The sequence below is a fragment of the Balaenoptera musculus genome, chromosome 13 (assembly GCF_009873245.2).
Source record: "Balaenoptera musculus isolate JJ_BM4_2016_0621 chromosome 13, mBalMus1.pri.v3, whole genome shotgun sequence".
Classification (NCBI taxonomy): Eukaryota; Metazoa; Chordata; class Mammalia; order Artiodactyla; family Balaenopteridae; genus Balaenoptera; species Balaenoptera musculus.
In genome coordinates, this window is record NC_045797.1 from 54,344,789 (window position 1) to 54,365,004 (window position 20,216).

Genomic DNA, 20,216 nt, shown 5'->3' on the forward strand with positions numbered 1-20,216 from the left:
ACTGTGAAAGGTTCCAGGTTGGTTCTGAGACTCAGCCAGGGCCAGTGAGATGCAACTGTAAGAGTCCTGGCTGAGCTGACACAGTGTCTATAAACCTCTTCATCTTCTGGAGCCTTCCTTGGCTTCCAAGCCTCACAGTGGCTCAGACTTGCCTTCTGCCCACTAACTCCTAAAGGCCTCGAAGGCCTTTCTGACCCCCCATGACTCCACCACATAGTAGCCCTGTGACCTTACTTAGCAAACAATTACTCTGTGCCTCTCTTTCTTCATCTATAAAACAGGATACTGTCCACCACAAAGGGTTGTTTTAACAGAAATTAATGATGTGATCCACATAAATAAAGTGTTTTGCCCTGAACCTGGTGTGGAGCAATTGCTCAGTAAATATTTAATTGTTGAGTTTGGCTTTTGGAGCCCATTACCTCACTCAAAAAGAAGGGATGGCACCTCGCTGGTATGTTTTAGGTCCTTTTCTGTACTGAGAATGGCTCAACAGAGTTTGAGGACCCTGGAAGATGAAGCAAAATATTCCACTAACTATTATGTTGTTGTTTCCGCATAGCCTAACTACTCGATTCATACCTAATTTGCTCCTGTCTTGTATTAGTTGCCTATGCAAATACATATCAAAAGGAAATAAATTAGCGACATTGTAGGTGTCCCCAAGTATGGTTTTCACATTCCCAGTAATGGCAAGCTCTGGCCGGGGCTCAGAAATATCTTTCGACTGTCTTTATTCTACTGCCATCCTGTGGCCATCCTGTGCCACTGCAGCACTGTGGACAGGATGTAGCTGAGCTTTGTGTTCTCACGGTCCTCCTTGTGCCTGGGAAGGAGCTCCTTGGGAGGGAATGCAGCGGAAGGGCCTTCTCGAGTCCCCCACCGGCGGGCAGGAGTCTGGGCATGAATCACCAGTCCTGACTTGACTTCTGTTTGATGAACTTCAAGGACATATAGTACAGGACCATGAAGCCACCACTGATGCCTATGACGAAGAGGTAGATGGCGTAGAGCGGGTATGAGCCCAGGCCCATGGCGTTGAGGATCTGGGGACAGAGACATCTGTGAGCTCATTAAGAACATGCTCAGACGGCTGCCATCTCTTTAGCGTCCAAGGCCTTGGCTCCTTACCGTGTCTCCCGGGATAGGGATGGTGATGTTGCCAGCTGCCAGGTGATATGTGTGCCCACCAAACTGGATCTGCATCAGCCCTTCAAAACACCATCGGAGGAAGGACACCTTGGAAATCCACGCGGGCACTGGAGGCGGTGAGAGTCACATTACTCACACAGTCTAATCATCTGCTCCCTGGGAAGTGAGCCTGGAGAGTGGCCATGGTGGCTCTGACCCAAGGACAGCAAGTCCCCTGAGGGAGCAAGGAGGGGTGGGGGTGAGAACAAAAGGGTGAACGGGCAGAGGGGAAGCTCGGGACGTGGACTGGGGCAGAGGGACCTAGTGGCTGCAGGATCACCGCACGTTTGACCCATAATAACCCCAGAGAGTAATTTCATCAGGTGTCCAGCATGTGCTCAGCTTCACATAGCTTACGGACTGGAGAGACTCAGCAGCCCCAAACCAGAGGTTACTGAGTCTGTACCCTGACCCTGCGGAGGCATCATGGTTCAGGGAGGAGGAGGAAGGAACGAACCCTGACCGCACGGGACAGGAAAGGCCTGTGGATGGTAGGGAGTGGAGTTCCTATAGAGAAGGGATGCACAGGCTCCATCGTGTGAGCATGGAGTGTCTTGGGGGCTTCAGAAGAGCTGGGTGAGGCAGCAGGAAATGAGCAGCCCCAGGAGCACTCGAGGAAAGCAGTGGCTGGATTAGCACCTTAGGAAGCTCACGCTGCATGGGTGAGGGTTGAGAGGGACATGGAGGAACCAGGGTCACAGATACCGGACTATCACAGTGGCCCAAGATCGGCTGATAGGGGCCAGGGTAGGGGGATAAGGCAAGAGGACATTTCAGAAAGACACGGGAGGCAGAATTGACTTGACTCACTGGTGACGTGGAGGGTGAGGGAGAGTCAAGGGTGGCCCCTGGGTGTCGGCCGGGCTGTATGAGAAGGTGCCATCTGCACCACGTCCCACTCCCCCTGCGTAGAGCCACTCCCTTGGCACCTGCTCCCAGAAGGGCCAGCTTTGAGTTGGACCTAAGGGATGAGCTCTCATCTCCAGGGGAAAGCAGGCTAATCCAGCCACAGAAGGCCTCAAAAAGCTTGACCAGGTGAGGGGAGCAGGCCTCACCTGTCCACAGGTTGTCCAAGCTTATCATGAAGCCCCCAGTGAGGTAGAAGGAGTTGTAGAGAGCGTTGCCGAAGAAGGAGGACATGTGGAAGGTGGGTAACAGGGCGGCGGTGGCCAGGGCCATGGTTCTGCAGCAGAAGACCACCAGCCACACCAGCAGGAAGTGCAGCAGGAAGGGCTCGGGGCCCGGGCGCAGGTTGGCCAGCCAGTAGGTAGGCATCCCATAGATGATGATATAGACACAGTGCTCGGGAAGCTCCCCTAGGATCTGCGAAGGACAGCCCTTGCGAGGATGTGGACCCAATGCCTTCATCTGCTACTGTTCTTTAAATGTTCAAAAGCAGCAGCCCCCGGTGACACCAACCTTCCCTCCTGGTGGTTTGATTGGGGTTGCAGCACGGAGGGCTGGTGGGCGCGGGTGTGTGGGACTCTCAAGCATGAGCTCACTGCTGGCTTCCCCCTGCAGATGTCAGGTGCTCCCTCTGGGGCAGTTCAGAGCTCCTAAGACCTGGTTTCAAGTCCCCACCCTGCCTGCCCAGACCTGGTAGCTGTGTGGCCTTGAGACAGCCACATAACCTCTCTGAGCCTCCGCTTCCTTGCAATGAGGACAGTCACACCTGCTTGACCCGCTTCCCAGGGACATGGTGAGACTGGAGAGGTGAAGTATGCTAGGTGTTTCCCACCTCTTCTTTGTTAGGTTTCTGATGACCAGAAAAACGTCATTCCTGGTCCATGGTCCTGGCCTTGTGGTAAATGTTTAAACAATATCAAGTCTCTGAAACTCCCCTGAGCAACGTGGCATTTGTAACCACAGATGATGCACGGCCCCACAGTTCAGCAAAACGCTTCCCTGTAACTTCTGTACAATGTGGAGCAGCTTTTCCTGCTCCTCCTCCCACCCAGGGTGGCCACTCTCTCTCAGGCCTGACCAGTCACCTTGGCAAAGAAATACGGCTCCGCAGCGTACAGCCCATCTTCTAGTTCATAGTAAAGCAACGCCCTCTCCGAGTGACCTAGAAAGGGGAGAAAAGGAGAATGAAAAAGTGAAATTAATTTACAGTGTCTCTGTTTCTGAGTCTCTCTTAGTACAATTAAAAATAGTTTTATTGCCTCAATGTCATGTATTTTTTTTAAAAAAACAGGCAATTTTAGATCCTAATTTAGATGTTTGTAATTTTGTGAGTTCTGCATTGCTGTCAGTGTAACTCCTGCTAGGACAGGAATGCCTCAGACTCCTTGGTAATTTGTTCTCATTTGCATACTAATACTAACGTTCGAACTTGAAAAACAACCATCATCTTTTATTTCACAGTCACGGTGAAATTATTCAGCAAACCCGTCTTCTCCAGGAGCTCAGAGGAGCTCAGGCCGGCCCTGGACCAGCTCATAGCATGGCCGACGCTGCTGCACGTGTGGGTCATGGAGAGCAGGCCACACTCACATTTGGCGATGACATCCAGGATCACGTTGAAAGGGACGAGAGCTCCAATCATGAACAAGAGGGCCACCGTGTCCATGAAAGAGAGCTTGACGGCTCCATGGCCATAGTAGAGGAACCCGATGATCAGGGACATCAAGCAGGCCTCTGCCCCGTGGATGAGGAGGGCTGGCAGGTCTCGGAAGTCGTTGGAAATCTGACGACTTAAAAAACAGAATAAAGATGTGCCAAGGGGACAATAGGCACCAGCACTGTGACCCTGGCAATGTCCTTGAATCTCTGTAAGGCTCATTTTTCTCCTGTGTACCATGGGGAGGGCAGTGCCCACCTCACAGTTACTGTGAGGGATCAAACGAGAAAATCGATGAACGCATCTGTCTCACAGTAGGTACTCAGTCAAGGATTGTGACTTTTATCACCAATGTATCGCCTTGCGATTTTATTTAAAGAAGTTATCCTGAGGAAATGACCAATCAAGAGCGTAAAGGCGTATGTACAAGCATGTTTGTCATAGAGTTACTTGTAATAGCAAATGACTGAAGGTGATCTGACCATCAATATGGACTTAATGGGTAAATGAATTATGGCTAGATTTGGAAACCCTGAGGAAGACCTAACCAGATGAGAGGCAGAGGTGCTATTCTAAGTGGGGGGGAAAAAAGAGGGTTATGGAACAACACATATGATCCCATTTATGTATTAAAATGGTTATGTGCATGGAAACATCTTAGACTCACACCAAACACTCAGGTCTGGTTTTCTCTAAGGGCCGGTGTATCAGGGAACCTTCCCTTTCCACTTGAGGGTCTCCTGTATCGACTGAATTTTTCATAGCGATTCTGGATGATTTCTATGAGCATCTGGCTATCAAGGAAATTTTGATTTTGTTTAAAGAACCAAAGTAAGAGGAGTGCTCTGTAGCACATGGAGGGCTGGTGCTGGTTTTTTTCAAATGATTCTGCCTCTTCAAATTCAAATTCCTCCTTCAAATTCACTTTAGATCCAAAGGGCTTAATATGATACAACAAAGACTTTTGGGGAGTGTGGGTGTGTGTGTGATGAAATGGCAGACAATTACCGGATCAGCGTGTCAAACTGCTGTAGGGGGCCAGGCAGCTTAGTGGGAGTCTGTAAGGGGTTGGTGTCCCTCAGGGAAGCCGGGCTGTCAGGAGACAGAGAGTGTCATGGGGGCTTGGGGGCGGCCACCTTTTGCAGGGCGCTCTCCACGCGGGGCCACCTGGCTGCCTTACCTCCGCACGTAAGTGCCCACACCCTGCTCCCTTGACTCCACTGTCCACAGAAAGTCATCGAAGCCACGTATTCTTTCTTGAAACAAGGCTGCAAGGGACTGAGCCTTCTCCCTGGTGGCTACTTCCTGCTCTTTGCTCCGCCTGTCGATGCTGGTCAGGTCCACTGTAAGCAAAGGGCGGCCCGGGCCCCGCAGGTGCTCACAGCCCATGATGCTGCTCAGCCCCCGGGGCCCCCGGGACATGCTCCCCACCCTCTGAGGGTGGACCATGAAGTGACGGTCAGAGCAGAGAGAGGCCGAGAGATGCCCAGGGCTGTCCCCGATGTCTACAGAGAGCCTTCCTCGGGAGAAGGGCCAGTGAACGCTGGCACTGGTCCCACCAAGCAGGCTTATTATGGGGACATCCCCAGGACAGAGAAGGAGGCTTTGGGCTTTTGGAGCCCAAGGCCACAGCACAGTTATGCCCTGGCTCCAACTCCAGCCGTCCAAGAAGCTTGTGATGAGGACTCAGCCTCCCGGGTGTGCCTACCACGGGGAGAAGGCGGGCCGGCCACGGGGAGGCTGAGCAGTCTGGCTCCCGGCAGCTCTAGTTCTCAATGTGAATTAGTCACTTTGGCTTCCCAAGCAGCCTGCCCAAAAGGGAAGAATGTTTTGGCTGGAGGATGCCAGGGCCTGGCCAAATATTAAGTATAATTCTCACTGCCCCGGGAGAAGGGAGCCAGCGCGACCAGCTGGAGAACAAGGCTGGGCCACACCACCTTCATGTCACCCCGCTGGCAGCACCTGGTAGCCCCAGACCACAGCCCTCCTCTCCCGGGGCCCCTGAAAGGCCAGAAGGGCACACCCACCAGTCACAGCCAGGGCCTTCCTAGGCCTCTCCTCCCTCCATCCCTCCCTTGGGCAGGGGGATCCTCTTAACCTCTTTGCTTCTTCCCTCCTCCCATTTTCATGACACATCTCAAGGCAGGATAACGTCTCGGAGAGGCCTTGTAAACCATGAAAGTTCCCTTCAGTGTGCGGGGCCCTAGCTTCAAACGCCAGATTCTCTGCCAGACCGTGCGGCCCGGATCTGTGAGGGCCATCTGCCCCAGGGTTTGTGGGCAAGAGCTCCCCCCGCCACCAAAAAATGATAATAATATAAAATTAAGAAAAAGAAAAACATTTTTTTTTCAGATCTGGCCACCTGACTTCTGGCAACTTCTCTCTAGGGTTACAGCATATTGTTCCCAATGGCCAGGCTGGCATGTGCCCTCTACCCCCTTATCTGGGGATGACCGGCCAGAGGATGACACACTGGCAGGGAGCCAAGCTGGCACGTGGGCACAGGGAGGGAGGGTGACCTCTAGGTGAGTTCACACAGTGGCAGTGAGTGCAGAGGGCGAGGGCTGGTGGGCCAGAGAGAGTGGCCTGTCCTCCTAGGGGAGGGTTGGAGGGTAGATACCAGGAGGAAGGCGTGGGCAGCAGGGCCTGGAGTCTGGGAGGGGCTGGGCTGGGAGGTGGGAGGCCCAGTTCTGCCACCTGACTATAAGGACTCCAGTTTTCTCATCTATAAGGACGAAGATGACCGTGGCCTGGCAGGGCTGTGAGGGTCAAAGGGACACCCTCTGGTGCTTGGCACCTGTGGGCACAGTGTCTGCCCTCAAGGAGCTGGTCCTTGTCATCATGTTTACTGGGGAGGCCCTTGCTACGCCAGGCCATCCCGGGAGGAAGGCTGGGCTCCAGGTGACCTATGTTTGGGACAAGCCACAGCTGCTGCTTCCCCAGCCCTGGTACAACACGCAGCCTGTCCGGCAGTCATAGCATTCCTCAGCACTCAGGATCCAGGCACCTGCTTTCAGGGTGGGCATCTGGAAAGGCAACTGTCCCCACAAGAATTGAGGGCCATATGCTGAGGCCTCAGGACCCCAAGCAGAAAGGCATCTCTGGTGCTGACCGCAATTTTCATATCTAGAGATTCATTGGCCAAGACCACCAAAAAGCCCTGAGCTGGCCTGGGCCCTGGGTCCCCCTCCACCACCCAGAGCCTCTGGGCCCCCTGCCTTTGTGGGGGAACCAGGGCACGGCTTTAAGATTTCCTGGTGGCTTCCGACCTCAAATATCCTGTTTCCCTACAGAATCTGAATAAAGACCACAGTTCCAGAAACTGATCCAAACTCTCTTGGATTATATCTCCTCTGGTTTGGAGCTCTCAGAAGGTTCTTATCTGTCATGCACACAAGGGTGGCTATGTCAGAAGCTGCTTTCTTCAGGCCCCCATTCCTAGCATTTGATGCTTGGCAAACTGAAGCCTGTAATACACCCCATCTGCCCCCCTGTCTCCATCCTCGGTCCTGTTCTCCTGAAGCTTCTGAGAGTTTCTCTCCTGGCGGGGTTCGGGGTGTAGGGGAGCCCTGTTCCTTGCCTCCGGCCTGGCTGGCTCACCGTAGTAGTCGGCAGGGTTGCTGTAGCGGGGACAGGGGTGGCCGGCTGCCGTGAAATACTGGACCATGTGCTGGGCTGCCCCCAAGTAGATGGTGGTGCCAGACGTCATCAGGAGGACCAAATCAAACAGCCTGAAGATATCGGAGCGAGGCTGGTGGATGGAGATGAGCACCAGCCTGTTGCCTTTGGCCAGCCTGGACAGGGTTTTCACCAGGTTGTGGGCCGTGAAGCTGTCGAGCCCAGAGGTGGGTTCATCCAGGATGAGGATTCCTTCCCAACAAAGAGAAGCCTGGTTAAGGGGCAGGGCTCCGGCTGGACCGGATTAAGCCAGGCGGGCGGTGCAGGCCCCTCCGGCCTCACCTGGGTTCCACAGCAGCTGCACTGCGATGCTGACTCTGCGCCGCTCGCCCCCGGACACGCCCCGCACGTAGGCGTTGCCCATGCGCGTGTTGGCGCATTGCCGCAGACGCAGCTCCGCGATCACGTCGTCCACCTGGGAGGCAGGGGCCTGCGGGTTTAGGAGGGCTGCGCCGGCCTGCTCGCCGCCAGGTCTGTGCTGACCCGCAGTGGAAAGACGCCTGGGTTTACGGCGCCAGCCTTCATTTCCCTGATGCAACGTTTGTTCCCTGATTCTTTCCACACATCCAGAGCAGCTCCCATGTGCCGAGCACGGCACCACTTACTGGGAACGTGGCCATGCCCTGGCTTTCTGCCCGCACGGAGAACCGGAAAACAAGTAAGCGACTATTCATCACACATTTGGGGCTAAGATGGGACTTTAAAGGAAAGCGGGGGATGGAGGGGCAGGGCTGAGCACACGGTGGACGTTTTCGGATGGACAGTTGGTGAGCTGGGTTGCTCAGACTTGACCTGTGGCTGGACCCTGAGGCAGGGAGTGAGGGACGGGGAGGGGAAGGGTGTTCTGGCTCCTTGGGGGTCACTGGGGTCTGTTAGTTACCCTTTTGTCGCGCTGGGCCTGGGAGAAGTCTCTGGGCAGGCGCAGCTGAGCAACAAAAGCCAGCGTCTCGCGGACGGTCAGGTTGGGGAGCAGCTGATCGTGCTGGCGCACGTGGGCCACGCACTTCCTGACCAGCTGGGGCGTGCTGCGCTGCCCGTTGATCCAGATTTGGCCTGACTTAATCTTGCCGCCGTGGCCTCGCCCGGTGATCACATCCAGCAAAGAGGCTCTGCCACAGCCTGAGAAGCCACCACAAGTATCCCTGAGAGCGGAGCTTCTGCGGGGGCCAGCCTGGAAGCCACTGCTGCCTGTGCACTCTCCAGCCACCCCAGACCGCTCTGTCCTTGCAGATGTAACCAGCCCTTAGGGAAGGTGGCACAGCTCTCAGACCTGCCTGGGGCAGCCAACTTGAGCATCCTGGGGAGTGCGGGGTGTTCAGGCCAGGTCGGCCTGTGGCTGGGTGACAGAAGAAGGCTAGAGTCCTAGTTGCCGCATAACTGCCTATGCCTGGAGCGATGTTCCCCCCCCCCCACCCCCGGTCCTCCAAGCAAGGCTGGTGTTAATTGCACTGTGAAGCTTAACTCTTTTTGCCTGGCAAACATGCCAGCAACATTTCATCATTCAAACATCATTTGGCTCAGAAGCTGGCATTGTGGGAAGAACTAATTCTGGAGAATTAATAGGGTGTCTTTTAAAAATGCAAAACTGGAACCTATTTTCAGAAAGGGAGAAAAATAGAGAAGTAATAAATGTGGAAATGATTTTAAAACTACAGTACAGTGTACATATGGGTTCTGAATTTCTCTACACCCTCTGCACTCTTATTTTTCTCAGTAGTACCTTCCACTCTTAAAAAAAAAAAAAAAGGATCCATGACATGCAAATTAACACCATCCACTTCTGAATGACATAGTGATTGCTATCAATTTGGGGAAGTAAGTGTCAGATTGGATCAGGTTCCATGAGATTCCATGAGACTCTTTCTTTGGCAGCCATTTGAACTGTAAATGCAAATAGGGTTAAGGCTCTGAGAAGGCCTTGCAAAGGTGCTGGGAATAGCTCAGTCCAATTCCCCCAGGTGGGGTTTTGGTTTCCTTATTGCAAACTCCTTTTGGAGGGCCAATTTTTCAAGTAGTTTTAAACCGGGAGAACTTCAATACACAGTGTAGCAGCGCTTCCTTGCCACATGTCCAGGCCTTCCGCAGGCAGCCCCCTGCCCCCAGTGCAATAAACAGAGTTCCAGAGGCCTCCCCGGTGATCCTGCTGCTTACCCACCGGAGGTTCTCAGGGTGGAAGGGGACCTGTACGCTGCCTCCTAGGTGTACCTCATTCAAGGTATCTGAGAACTTAGGTGGCACAAAATAGCCAGGAGAGAAACCAGAGGGGAGATCTCTGGCCCTGCTCCCAGCTCAGCCTTGGACATCATAGGATCCAGGCTCTGGGAGCGCAGGGGACTTTGCTAACATTTATAGGGACCTTAGGATTCCCAGTCAGGGAGCAGGACAACTACATTTCCTAAACAAAACCGTGGGAGGTGTGGGCAGCCTTTCCAGGGGAGGTTGCCAAGTATATTTGGGGAAATCCTCCCCGAACCAGGAGAAAACACCCACAGGCATGCAAGGCCCTTATAAAATGGCTGGAATCTCCAAATCAGTAAATTCATTCTTTGGAAAACGCCTTTGGCACTACTGCTGATTCTGTAGAAAAAGCTAAAATGCCTGGGGGGCTGTTTTAATTAATTTCATTTTACTATTATAATTTTGGTGAGCGGAATATAGATCACAGGTGGTATAATTGGTAAACCTTTCTAAGAAATCATCTAAATAATTTCAGCCAAGTAAACCTGCAGCTAAACAACACTGAGCCTAGAGTCGAAAGTTCTGGAGACGCTCATTGTGATTCCTGCTTGGCCTCTCCCGACTTCCCTTTTCTTCAGCTGCAAATCAGGGGTGCTAACAGCTGCAGGGCTGTGTGTGGCCAGGATTAACAGTGATGACTCTCAGCTTTGTGGAAGTGCCTAGAAAGGCCCACGTGTCCGCTCGGCTCTCAGTTCATGAGAAAAAGCAGGTATAACCAGAAAAGCCACCAGGTGTTACAGACAAAAACAAAATTGGCCTGTGAAGTTTCCACATTTTTCTTGTTTAGATCCGAATTGCAGGGGCAGGACCAGAAGTTGGCGGGACTTGATTTGTGGGAGTTGTTTCAGTTACAAAGTGCTTTTGCACACATCGTTGCATTTGATCTTCGGTTAGACAATAAACAGAACTTCCCCATCAGAAGACTAAAGACTAAAATGTTCAAAAAGTTGAGTAATCTCTACTTCTGGAAAGTATTAATTGAAAGGTATAAAGTGCTCCCCCTAACACTGTGTAAGGGAGAAATGCCTTGATCTGTGTTTAAAAAGAAAGAAAGAAAGAAAGAAACAGCAAACCCCAAATGGAGTCACTTGTCCTAAGCCCCACACCACCAGACTGAGACTTAATACCTAACTTAATTACAGTTTCAATCTCTCCCGGGAGTGGAATCTTTAACCAGCCCATCTGACATTACCTGGTCAGCACTGATAGACCCCTACTGTCCCCCAAAGGAAGGTGACCTTGCCTAAAACAATCGGCCCTTTGCTAAAATAACTTCCTTGTCCTACCTCCTTCTGCCTATGAAAGTCTTTCATTTTGTACAGCTCTCCAGTGATATTTTCTGTCTACCAGATTGGTTGCTGCCCAATTCATGACTCGTTGAATAAAGTCAATAAGATCTTTAAAATTCAATCAGTTGAATTTGTTTCATCATCTGAGAACCAGGAGACCAGAGTTCTAGTTCTTGCTCCGCATTAAATGTATGTCCTTAGACATCATTCCTCTTTTCTAAACTTTGGTCTTCTCACCTGTCAGATGAAGGGGGAGTGGTATGGGGCAGGAAGATACTCTAGCAATATTGAGAACTAGGTAATTTGAAAACCCTCCTCTAAAGATGCTTCCAGGCTGGTCAGGAGAAAGAAAGGTAGAATACAGTGGAAGGGAATGAACTCTGTTCTCCAAGCCCCCTTCCAGCTCTGGCATTCTACACTTTTAAGTTTGGCCTGCAGAAGTGACTTTTTGAAGCACTCCAAAAATCTGGATCTTTGCATATGGTTGGAGGTTGAGCTAAGACTTGGGGTATCTGAGAAGTGAATTGCGGCAGGGGTTGTGCCTACCCACTGTTTGACCAAAACAGGAATCTGATTCAGGGGGAGCAATCAATGAGTGCTTCCTGTGGTGGAGGAGTCCCCTGGAAAGAACATTCAATTCCAAAGCTGCATGATGCTCTTGGAAAGGCATTACCTTGATATTAATGAAGGACCAAAACTCTGGCTGTAGCTGTAAGAGGCCCACTCATGATTCATAAGGGCAGTGACTGCCTGAGAGCTCGTAAATGGAGGAGCTGAGATTTGAACCCAGCTGTCAGACACAGAACTTGTGCTCTTACCACTCTGCTATATTATTCTGCTGGTCAGCAAAGGGTTCTGTGAAGAGCATCTGTTTGTCTGAGGGACCACTCCGCATCCCAGGAGAGAGAGAACCCATTGCCCCGCTCTTTGCCCTTATTGGTACCTGAGCTCCCTATGACGGCCAGCATCTGTCCACTCCTCACTTTGAAGCTCAGATTCTGAATGCCCAGCTCACAAGAGTCCTTGTGAGATGTCCAGGGCATCCTGAAGTGAGACAGCTGCTTAAACCAAGGCACCTGGGAGGCTATGTCCGCCTGTGGGGAGACATGAAAAGGTTCCTCAGAGAGCTTCACTTCTGTCCAGCTCCCTCCAGGAGACATCCTCCTGCTGATACACAACAGGCCTGAGGGGTCCCCCACTCAGGTTCTATCAAACATGGAGGTGGATCCCACCATGCTGAGAACCTGAAGCTGCCATTTCCAAGTCTGAAGAGAAGACTTGGGAAGCATGTGTAATAGCAGAACAGAAATAAATACACAACATGGAGGGACTTCCTTGGTGGCCCAGTGGTTAAGAATCCGCCTGCCAATGCAGGGGACATGGGTTTGATCCCTGGTCTGGGAAGATCCCACATGCCGCGGAACAGCGAAGCCCGTGAGCCACAACTACAGAGCCTGCGTTCTAGAGCCTGCAAGCCACAACTACTGAAGCCGGCACGCCTAGAGCCCATGTGCTGCAACAAGAGAAGCCACTGCAATGAGAAGCCCGCGCACCACAACAAAGAGTAGCCCCCGCTTGCCGCAACTAGAGAAAGCCCGCACACAGCAACAAAGACCCAATGCAGCCTAAAAAAAAAAAAAAAAAAAATACACAACATAAAAAAATTTTAAAAAACACAACGTGGAGCAAAACAATGTTTTTATTTAATAGTAATTTACTAATAACTTACTGAGCATTTACTGTGTGCAAGGCATTGTATTCATCTGCTTATTATATCCATTATCATTCAGTCCTCATTGCAAACCTACTATAACATATGTACTGTTATAAACCCTGTTTACAGATGAGGCTCAGAGCAGTGAAGTACCTTGCTCAAGTTCACACAGCTAGTAAGTGGCAGAGCAGAGAAAGGTTATGGTGTGGCTTGTCAGCTTGTTCTAACTCACTTCCCCAGGAAGCCAGACTTGGGCCTCTGAGGTTTACCATCCCAGGTCTCAGCATGTTCTGCCTGGGCCACCTGGTATCTGGCCCTGGGGAGGTGTGGGAAATAGGGGTCTTTGAATCTGACCAGGAGATTCCTGAGAGCCTCTGAAAGGGCAGCAGTCCTTGCACTCATATTTTATTAGCTCCAGGGAAGTACATTTTACAAAAAGAAAAAAAAATATATATATATACACATGTATATACATATATATGTGTATATATATATATATATATATATATACACACACACACATACATATGTGTATATATATGTATATAAAACTGATGAGATCTGAATAAAGTCTGTAGTTTGGTTAATAGTATTATATCATGGTTAATTTCTTAGTTTTGATCACTGTGCTATGGGTAAGCAAGATGTTAAAATTAGGGGAGGGTGGGCAAAGTGTATATGGGAACTCTGCACTATTTTTGTAACTTTTTCAAAAGTCTAAAATTATTTCAAAATATAAAGTTAAAAATGAGTTTTAGAGATTTCTTTCCCACGGGTTCACATGGTTGGCTTTATGTTTTAACAAAGGTCTCATTCTCTTTTTCATGCCTGTCAACCTCCAGCTCCAATATGTGTAGTTGAGGGAAGTCTCCGTGGTACTTGCACCCAAAACGTGAGGTATCACTGTGGCCTGGACTCTGTCCTTAGGGGCAGAGGGCCCCCAGATGGGTTCACCCTTCCCTTCCACTTGGGGAATTGTTTGGCCCTCCCTGCCTGCTCCTCCCACCTGCACTCAGGTGTGCCTCTACCTGGTAGCCGAGATCTCGGACCTCCAAGGTATTGGACTGGCCACTGTAGGTGAAGTACAGGCTGTTGTCACTTTCAGAGGAGAACACGCTGTCCTGGAGGCCCTGCTGGGAGACATGACAGGTGAGGGGCTCCTTCAGAAGGAGGAGGACATAGGAGAAAACAGAGAGAGGAGACCCAGAGAGGTGAGAGCAGGAGCTAGCGTGGGTGAGATCCCGAGTGGACAAGAGATGGATTTGCAGGAGGAGCCCAAGGGCTCTGAGAAGACAGGAGCATCCGTGGGGGCAGGGCTCCTCTTCCCTGCAGAGAGAGCTTTGGGGCTTCCCTCCAGCACGGCTTCTGGCCCCAGAGAAGCTCAACCACAGGCTGCTGGAACCTGAACGCAGGTCTCTCGTGGAAGAGACCCAGACCCTGGACTGGAGAGAGCTTTGTGAGCCTCTGTGCTCAGGGAAGGCCTGAGCTGGGGGCTGGCCTTTAACTTTCTCTTCCCTGCATCTGGCTTAGTATCTCCTGATGCCAAACAGACTTTCCATACCCAGCATGTGAGAGGAAGACAGCTGTCGACAAGCTAGTGCTCAGTACTTGTGAAGACACTACCATTAGAAAAGTTGCATCTTATCTTGGTAAGGATTTTTCACAACAAAGTTCTTCAAAATGCTGTTGGGAGATTTTAGAGGAAGTCCCTGTCATCACCATCGTTGTCATCTCATCCTCATCACCATCTTGTTGCTGTTTTTGGAGTGCTGCTTTATTTGAATGTACATCAGACAAATCAATGTTTCATGGTATCGGCTGATAACTTCGAATGATATTAACCACCTGCAGATCTGAATTCCTTCTGTTTTATCAATTCAGTCATTTAAATCACTGAGGCCCAAGCAAGGAAGAACCTGCGTCATAAGATTTCTGTTATTTTTTTTTAACATATTCAATTTTTCTTCCATTGCAGTAGTGCAGGGGAAAAACGCATTCATTAATAAGTTCCTGTTGATAACAAGTTCCTGTTGATTCCGATCTTCCCTCAGAGCTGCCATTCCCCCACTGATGTGTTCCTTCAGTCAATCAATCAAGCATCCAACAAATAATTATGGGGGCCCACATCATGCTTTAGTCTTGGAGTTTGGGGTGTGACTGTGAAAAGGACAGTCTTTGAGAAGCTTAGATTTCAGTGGATGAGACAGGTGATGAGGATGGAGCAAGACAGGCCAGACGTAGAGGCGGGCTGACCTTGAGCACCCGATCAGGCTATATTTTCACTGTCTCCACAGCTTTATGTGTGCTTTATGTGAAAACAACATGGCTTGTGGCTTCTGTGAAAATAACATCCAGCAGTCTTTGTCAAAGCATCCCTGCGATGTTGGAGGTAAAAGGTCCTTAAAAAGGACATTGAGACCAATGGAAGTGGAGGGAAGTAAATACGGGGGGCAGTCTGTTGCAGGCTCACTGTGAGTAGCCCCCAGAGTTCTGGGAGAGTGTGGAAACAGCAGACCATAGCTACTTACCTTGTTTAATGTTTAAACTAGTACAGTAAAGATCCTATATTATATAGAAAAACATAGGAAAGATCAACAGCTAAGTCAGCAGAAGGACTGTCTTTGGGGTATAGGAAGGGTTACAAGAGGGAAGGGTCCATGGTGGGTAGGGGGAGTGGATGGGCTTCAAAGCTATTGGTAATTTGTGATGGGTATGGGAGTTCACCATTCTTTCAACTGCTTTGTCTGAAATATTTCAAAATATGTTTTCAAGTTGAGAGCGTGTGTCTGTGAGGAGAAGTCCAGAGTTCCACTCTCACCTCAACCCCCAGCTGCAGGAGCCGGAGGTGGAGGTGGAGGAGGCGAGAGGGTCACGCCCTCAGAGATGGAGAATGAAGCTGGTGGGGAGGTCATGGGCAGTTCTGGATTCCGGCGGGTCAGCCCTGCAGCCCTGCCCCTCAGTCACCACCTCCACAACCAGCATTCCCACTGCCTAGTTTTCCTCTTGTATTTGGTTAAACCATCAGAAAGTCTGTCCGTTGCTGAGAGACTCATTCGGGCTAACATGCATCCTGCTTGTTTGTTCTTAAAAGGTAAATATCTGCAGGAGGAACATTAGTCAATTGTATAAGGTGTGAGTTAGCTCAGAATTTGCTTCTGCAACAAACACCTGGGCCAGAATCTCCCCAGGTTAGATTTGGAGGTGGAGGTGCTGCTGAGAAAGGAGGGCTGGACAATATGTGGCGGTGACCTTAAGCCTAGAGGCTTCCACTCTCCAGGCGGGAGCTTGGAGAAGGTGGAGGGTGCTGGGGCCCTGGGGAAAGGGGTGTCAGATGGGAAGACAGATAAAAGGAAGGAGAGAGGTGCATGCTCCCTGCTCCTCGGCTTCTCCAACCCCCCTTCACCCTGGGCTAAGTCGGCAGGTGCAGGCCAGCCAGGGGCCCCAGCCACCACCAAGGGCCTGTGCCATCCAGAGCTGCGTAGACCGCTCAACTTTCAGAAGAGGAGAATTCGTGGCTAGGCTGGGGACCACCTCTGTTCCATTTTGAAATATTTTCCTTGGCTCCCAGGAAGGATTTGTTAGAGCCTTCCTGAGGTTTTGACAAACTCTCTGTATTTTTCGAATGCTTAAATATCTATTCGGCTGACATCTTAATCAGTATGACTGTCAGAACATCACTTGAATTTCTGACAGGTGACACCCAAAAAAGCAAAAGCAGGTTTATTTGTAGGTAACCAGCTCGGCTGCTGCTGGGCTACATTGTAATTTCTCCTTGTATTAACTTCTGATCAAATTCCTGAGTCAGAAGCAGAGAGGAGAAGGAAACTCAGGGAGCGCAGAACCCAAGTTCCTTGCTCTAAGATGAGCAGCCCGTGCCCTGGAGAAGCAGTATCATGCTGAGGGCTCCACCCTGAGGCCTGCGTCCCTCTTGTCCTCCTCAGGCCAGGCTTTTGCCCACACACTGAGGGGCCTGTGGGCCGAGGGCACCTGCCACTCTGCGTACCCACGACCCCAGAATGCCCTGTGCAGGTGGCCACAAGCCCACTCCCAGGGCTGCATGAACTTCGTCCCAGGCCTATCCTCCTGGGCACCCCAGGCCAGAGGGGCATTTGTTTGCAGAGGGTATGGATGGAATGTGGGTGGGCAGGATGGGGCGACCACGTAGGGGTGTGTGTGGTCCTGTGTGGCGTTGGGTGTGGGCAGATAAGGGAGACAGGCTGTGGCTCGGGCTGGAGGCCACAAATCCTAGAAGTTTTCAACTTACACCTGGCCTTCCACGTTGTGAAGAAGGAATGTCAAGCTAAGGGGATAAAAACTATTTTATTTAATAGCTTTTAACTTGACTGATAACTTTTAAATATCTCGACATAGGGTACATAGCCCTCAGCCTCTTGTTCCAGGCTCCATAAATGTTAGGGGCAAACTGTCGCTTGGCACCTTGAATAACGGGAGTGGAGAAAAGGCAATTGGAAATGGCAGGGCCTGCACGCATTCCTGGATGTCAGATTCGGGCAGTTTTTGCATCCCAAGAGGTGGTGGCTGAATTGTCAGACCTTCTAGAAAGTGTCCCCGAAGCCATGGGGGACTTTGTCTCCTGTTCAGGCTGTGAGCAAGCACTGCAGTCACGGCTCCTAGGAATCCTTTCCCGGCAGCGGTTGGCCCCATGGGGTGGTCCCAGAGCACAGCTGGTCACCTGCTGTGGCTGCAGGGCTGGCTGGGAGCGGTGGGTTCCTGGGCCCTGGCAGAAGTCAGGTCCTAGCCACTCAAGGCCAGTCCAGGTGGCCTGTGGCCCTTCCTGTGGTGTGGAGCCCTCAGCCCTTCATGTCTTTCTGTCTCCACCCCTCAGCCCACTCACAGCCAGAGAAGACAGATGGGACGGTGGCATGAGGTGGGGGTGGGGGGGTGGGCATCTGCTTCCTTTCTGTCTTCCGATTTCACTTCTTGCTTCAAACCCCACCCACATCCTGATTTCAGTCAAAGGCCATTTTTCAGGCAAACATTTCTCATGTAAAATGAGGGCAGAGACCCTGTACCTCTTGGCCCCCTCGTGTCGTGTATTCCTTCCAGCTCTCTCCGGGATCTTACGACCACCTGCTGTATTTGGAGCATAAATTCTGATGTTCCCACAGAGTCCTCTGCCATCCTGTCTCATCAGTTTGCTGCCACTGAGGCTCTGAGCTTGACAGCCACACGGACAGAGGAGACACTGCAATGTCCCCGGGAGGTGTGAGCGCCTTTCCGTGATGGAGCCTCATTTGGAAAGAAGCCAGATCAGCTCAGGTCGCAAACAAGGACATCATTTCCCTGTAGGAGCACGTCTCAGGACAGGAAGTGACCTCAGAGGCCCCCCCACCAGCCCCTGGCCCCTGAGTCCGCTCCCCTCAGCCCTCTGATGCCCAGGAAGTGGCGTCCGGCTGTCACATACTCACTCTCCTTGTGGTCCTGCTGGGGAGTTAGGACCGCAAGTTCCTGAGGGAGAGAAAGGTCCAATGCGCCCCCTCCCTCCAGCACTGTGGTGACCGCCCATCACTCACCGAGTCATCCTGGGGAGCAGCCCTGTCCCCCAGCCCTGTCTCCTGTGGGGTCTCCTCAGCCATGGGGCCCAGTGGCGTCTGCGCCCGTCTCTGCAGCTTCCTTTGGACTTCACCACTGCCGGCCAGGGCCAACGTTCTCTGTCTCCCAGAGCCAGGCAACCTCTGGTCTGGCTCCCAGCATTCCTCTCTGGCAAGCCCTCCCGCAAACACGGGCTGTGTGCTCTGCCCGCTGCCGAGATAACACACAGACACACTCCGGCTAAAGGTACATCAGATAATGGCATCCACGGCCAAACCCCAGGCCCGCCACTGGGAAGGCCCGAGGAGGGGCTCCAGGGCCAGGTGAGGGGCAGGCGGGACTGTCTGCCTCTGGCTCCTCGGCTGAGGCCGCCCCAGGGAGGGTCAGGCGAGAAAATTCACCTGTCTCTGCTGCCCGCTGGCCATGAGTGAACTCCGCTTTTTGACCGCTGCGGGGTCCTCGGAACTGCAGGTAAACAGAAGCTCCCCGTGCTCCCTCGAGGAGGCTCCTGCAGCTGCTTCTAAGCCTCGACACAGCCTGGGCATTCTCCACGCCTCCTACAGTGTCAGGTAAGGCCAGGGCCTCTCCCATCTGCTGGGAGCTTTGAGCTGTGGTCAGGGACGGGCATGGCCCGAGGTGGGTGGGCCTCTCTGCCCTCTGCTGGCTTTCCTCACTAATGGGGGGCATGCGTGGAGGCTTGGGCTCCTTCTCTAGTGGGTGGAGGTGGAGAGAGGGGAGGGGAAGGGCTGCCAGAGGGAAGTGAGGAGCCATGGTGAACGGCCCCTCCTGCTGTCCGCCGCAGGACTGGAAGCTATGACACACGACAAATGCAGCGGCTGTGCTCTGCCCCCTTCCCCTGCTTTATGCCCCTTCGCCCCGCGTCTCCCTTGTCGATGGCCTTCCCTATTTGGATGGCGAGCACTTGAGGAATGGGGGTGCTTGGAGCATGAGGTGCAATGAAACCGGGTGAAGGAACGCAGGGTCAACCGAAGGAATAAACAAACAGTGTCCTGTTTGCCATCTGCCAGCCAGCCAAAGAGAGCTGGTATTCAGAGCAGCTGCTGGACAGGTGCTTTATAGAGATGATCTTCTGTCACTACCTGCCAGGGTCTACAGAGGAGGACACTGAGGCTAGAACACACTTAGGAACCTGTCCAGAGACAACTCGGGCTGGGCAGAGCTGGGATCGGTGCTGGGGGACAAGGGGCTGGGCCCTTCCAGAACCCCATGCTGCCTTTCCCTCGCGGGGTTTCCTTTAAAGCCACTGCACGGGGCCCTGGTGGGACATCGCATCTCGCCGACACAAGTGGACCAAGCAGATCCTCAAAGATGTCTCCTTGTACGTCGAGAGTGGGCAGATCATGTGCATCTTAGGGAGCTCAGGTAAGCTGGGGAGGGAGTTCCCTAAATTCTCCACGAGGACTCAAAATTGGCTGTGGCTTGATTTGAACACCACATTGAGGAAACAGGTTTAAGTTGTATCAAGGAGGCCATAGGTCTGATATTAGAATGAAATCTGATGACCTGCGTGACTGTGAATAGAACCTGGTGCTAATGTGAAATCTTTAGAAAGATAAACGAAGTCCTGCCGAACGTGTAAGTTAATTCATATTTCAGTTTGGAAAGCACCTAGCACAGTGCCTGGCATATAGGGGTGCTCAGTAAACACAATTTTCCTGCCTGGAGATGGGAAAAGGAATTAAATAAGCACAAAGATGCCCATTTATCCCCCATATTCATTGGTCTTTTAAAAATTATGACGTATTTCAAACACACAGGCAAGATAGAGAGGAAATAAAGAATGTTCGTGTCTTAACCTCTGCTTTATCAAATCTTAACATTATACCGTATTTACTTCAGATCCTATTTTGTTTTTTTAAAGGAGTTAAATATCACAGATTCCACTGAGGCTATCTATGTGCCCATTCCCCATCTCATTCTTCCCCTCCTCTTTCCCTGCATCAGCAAGTCATTGCTGGGGAGGGTGGAG

General features: G+C 51.7%; 2 protein-coding genes across 2 annotated transcripts in view; one reads left to right on the forward strand and one right to left on the reverse strand.

Annotated features, from left to right (window-relative positions):
* Positions 1-369: 369 nt before the first annotated feature.
* On the reverse strand, positions 370-18,289 carry ABCG8 (ATP binding cassette subfamily G member 8). Its single transcript, XM_036872462.1, has 13 exons — positions 18,208-18,289; positions 13,702-13,803; positions 11,903-12,053; positions 8,313-8,551; positions 7,715-7,847; positions 7,355-7,624; positions 4,935-5,097; positions 4,763-4,846; positions 3,688-3,887; positions 3,183-3,259; positions 2,247-2,514; positions 1,132-1,259; positions 370-1,046 (listed from the first exon to the last, which is right to left on the reverse strand). The coding sequence occupies exons 1-13, from the start codon at positions 18,268-18,270 to the stop codon at positions 909-911; spliced, it is 2,016 nt and encodes a 671-aa protein (XP_036728357.1). The 5' UTR covers positions 18,271-18,289; the 3' UTR covers positions 370-908.
* Positions 18,290-18,513: 224 nt separating this feature from the next.
* Positions 18,514-20,216, forward strand: part of ABCG5 (ATP binding cassette subfamily G member 5) — a 34,984-nt gene continuing 33,281 nt past the window's right edge. Inside the window, exons 1-2 of the mRNA XM_036872463.1 lie at positions 18,514-18,795; positions 19,488-19,609. Coding sequence (XP_036728358.1) covers positions 18,650-18,795; positions 19,488-19,609 — 268 coding nt within the window. The 5' untranslated portion in view covers positions 18,514-18,649. The remainder of the gene's footprint in view (positions 18,796-19,487; positions 19,610-20,216) is intronic.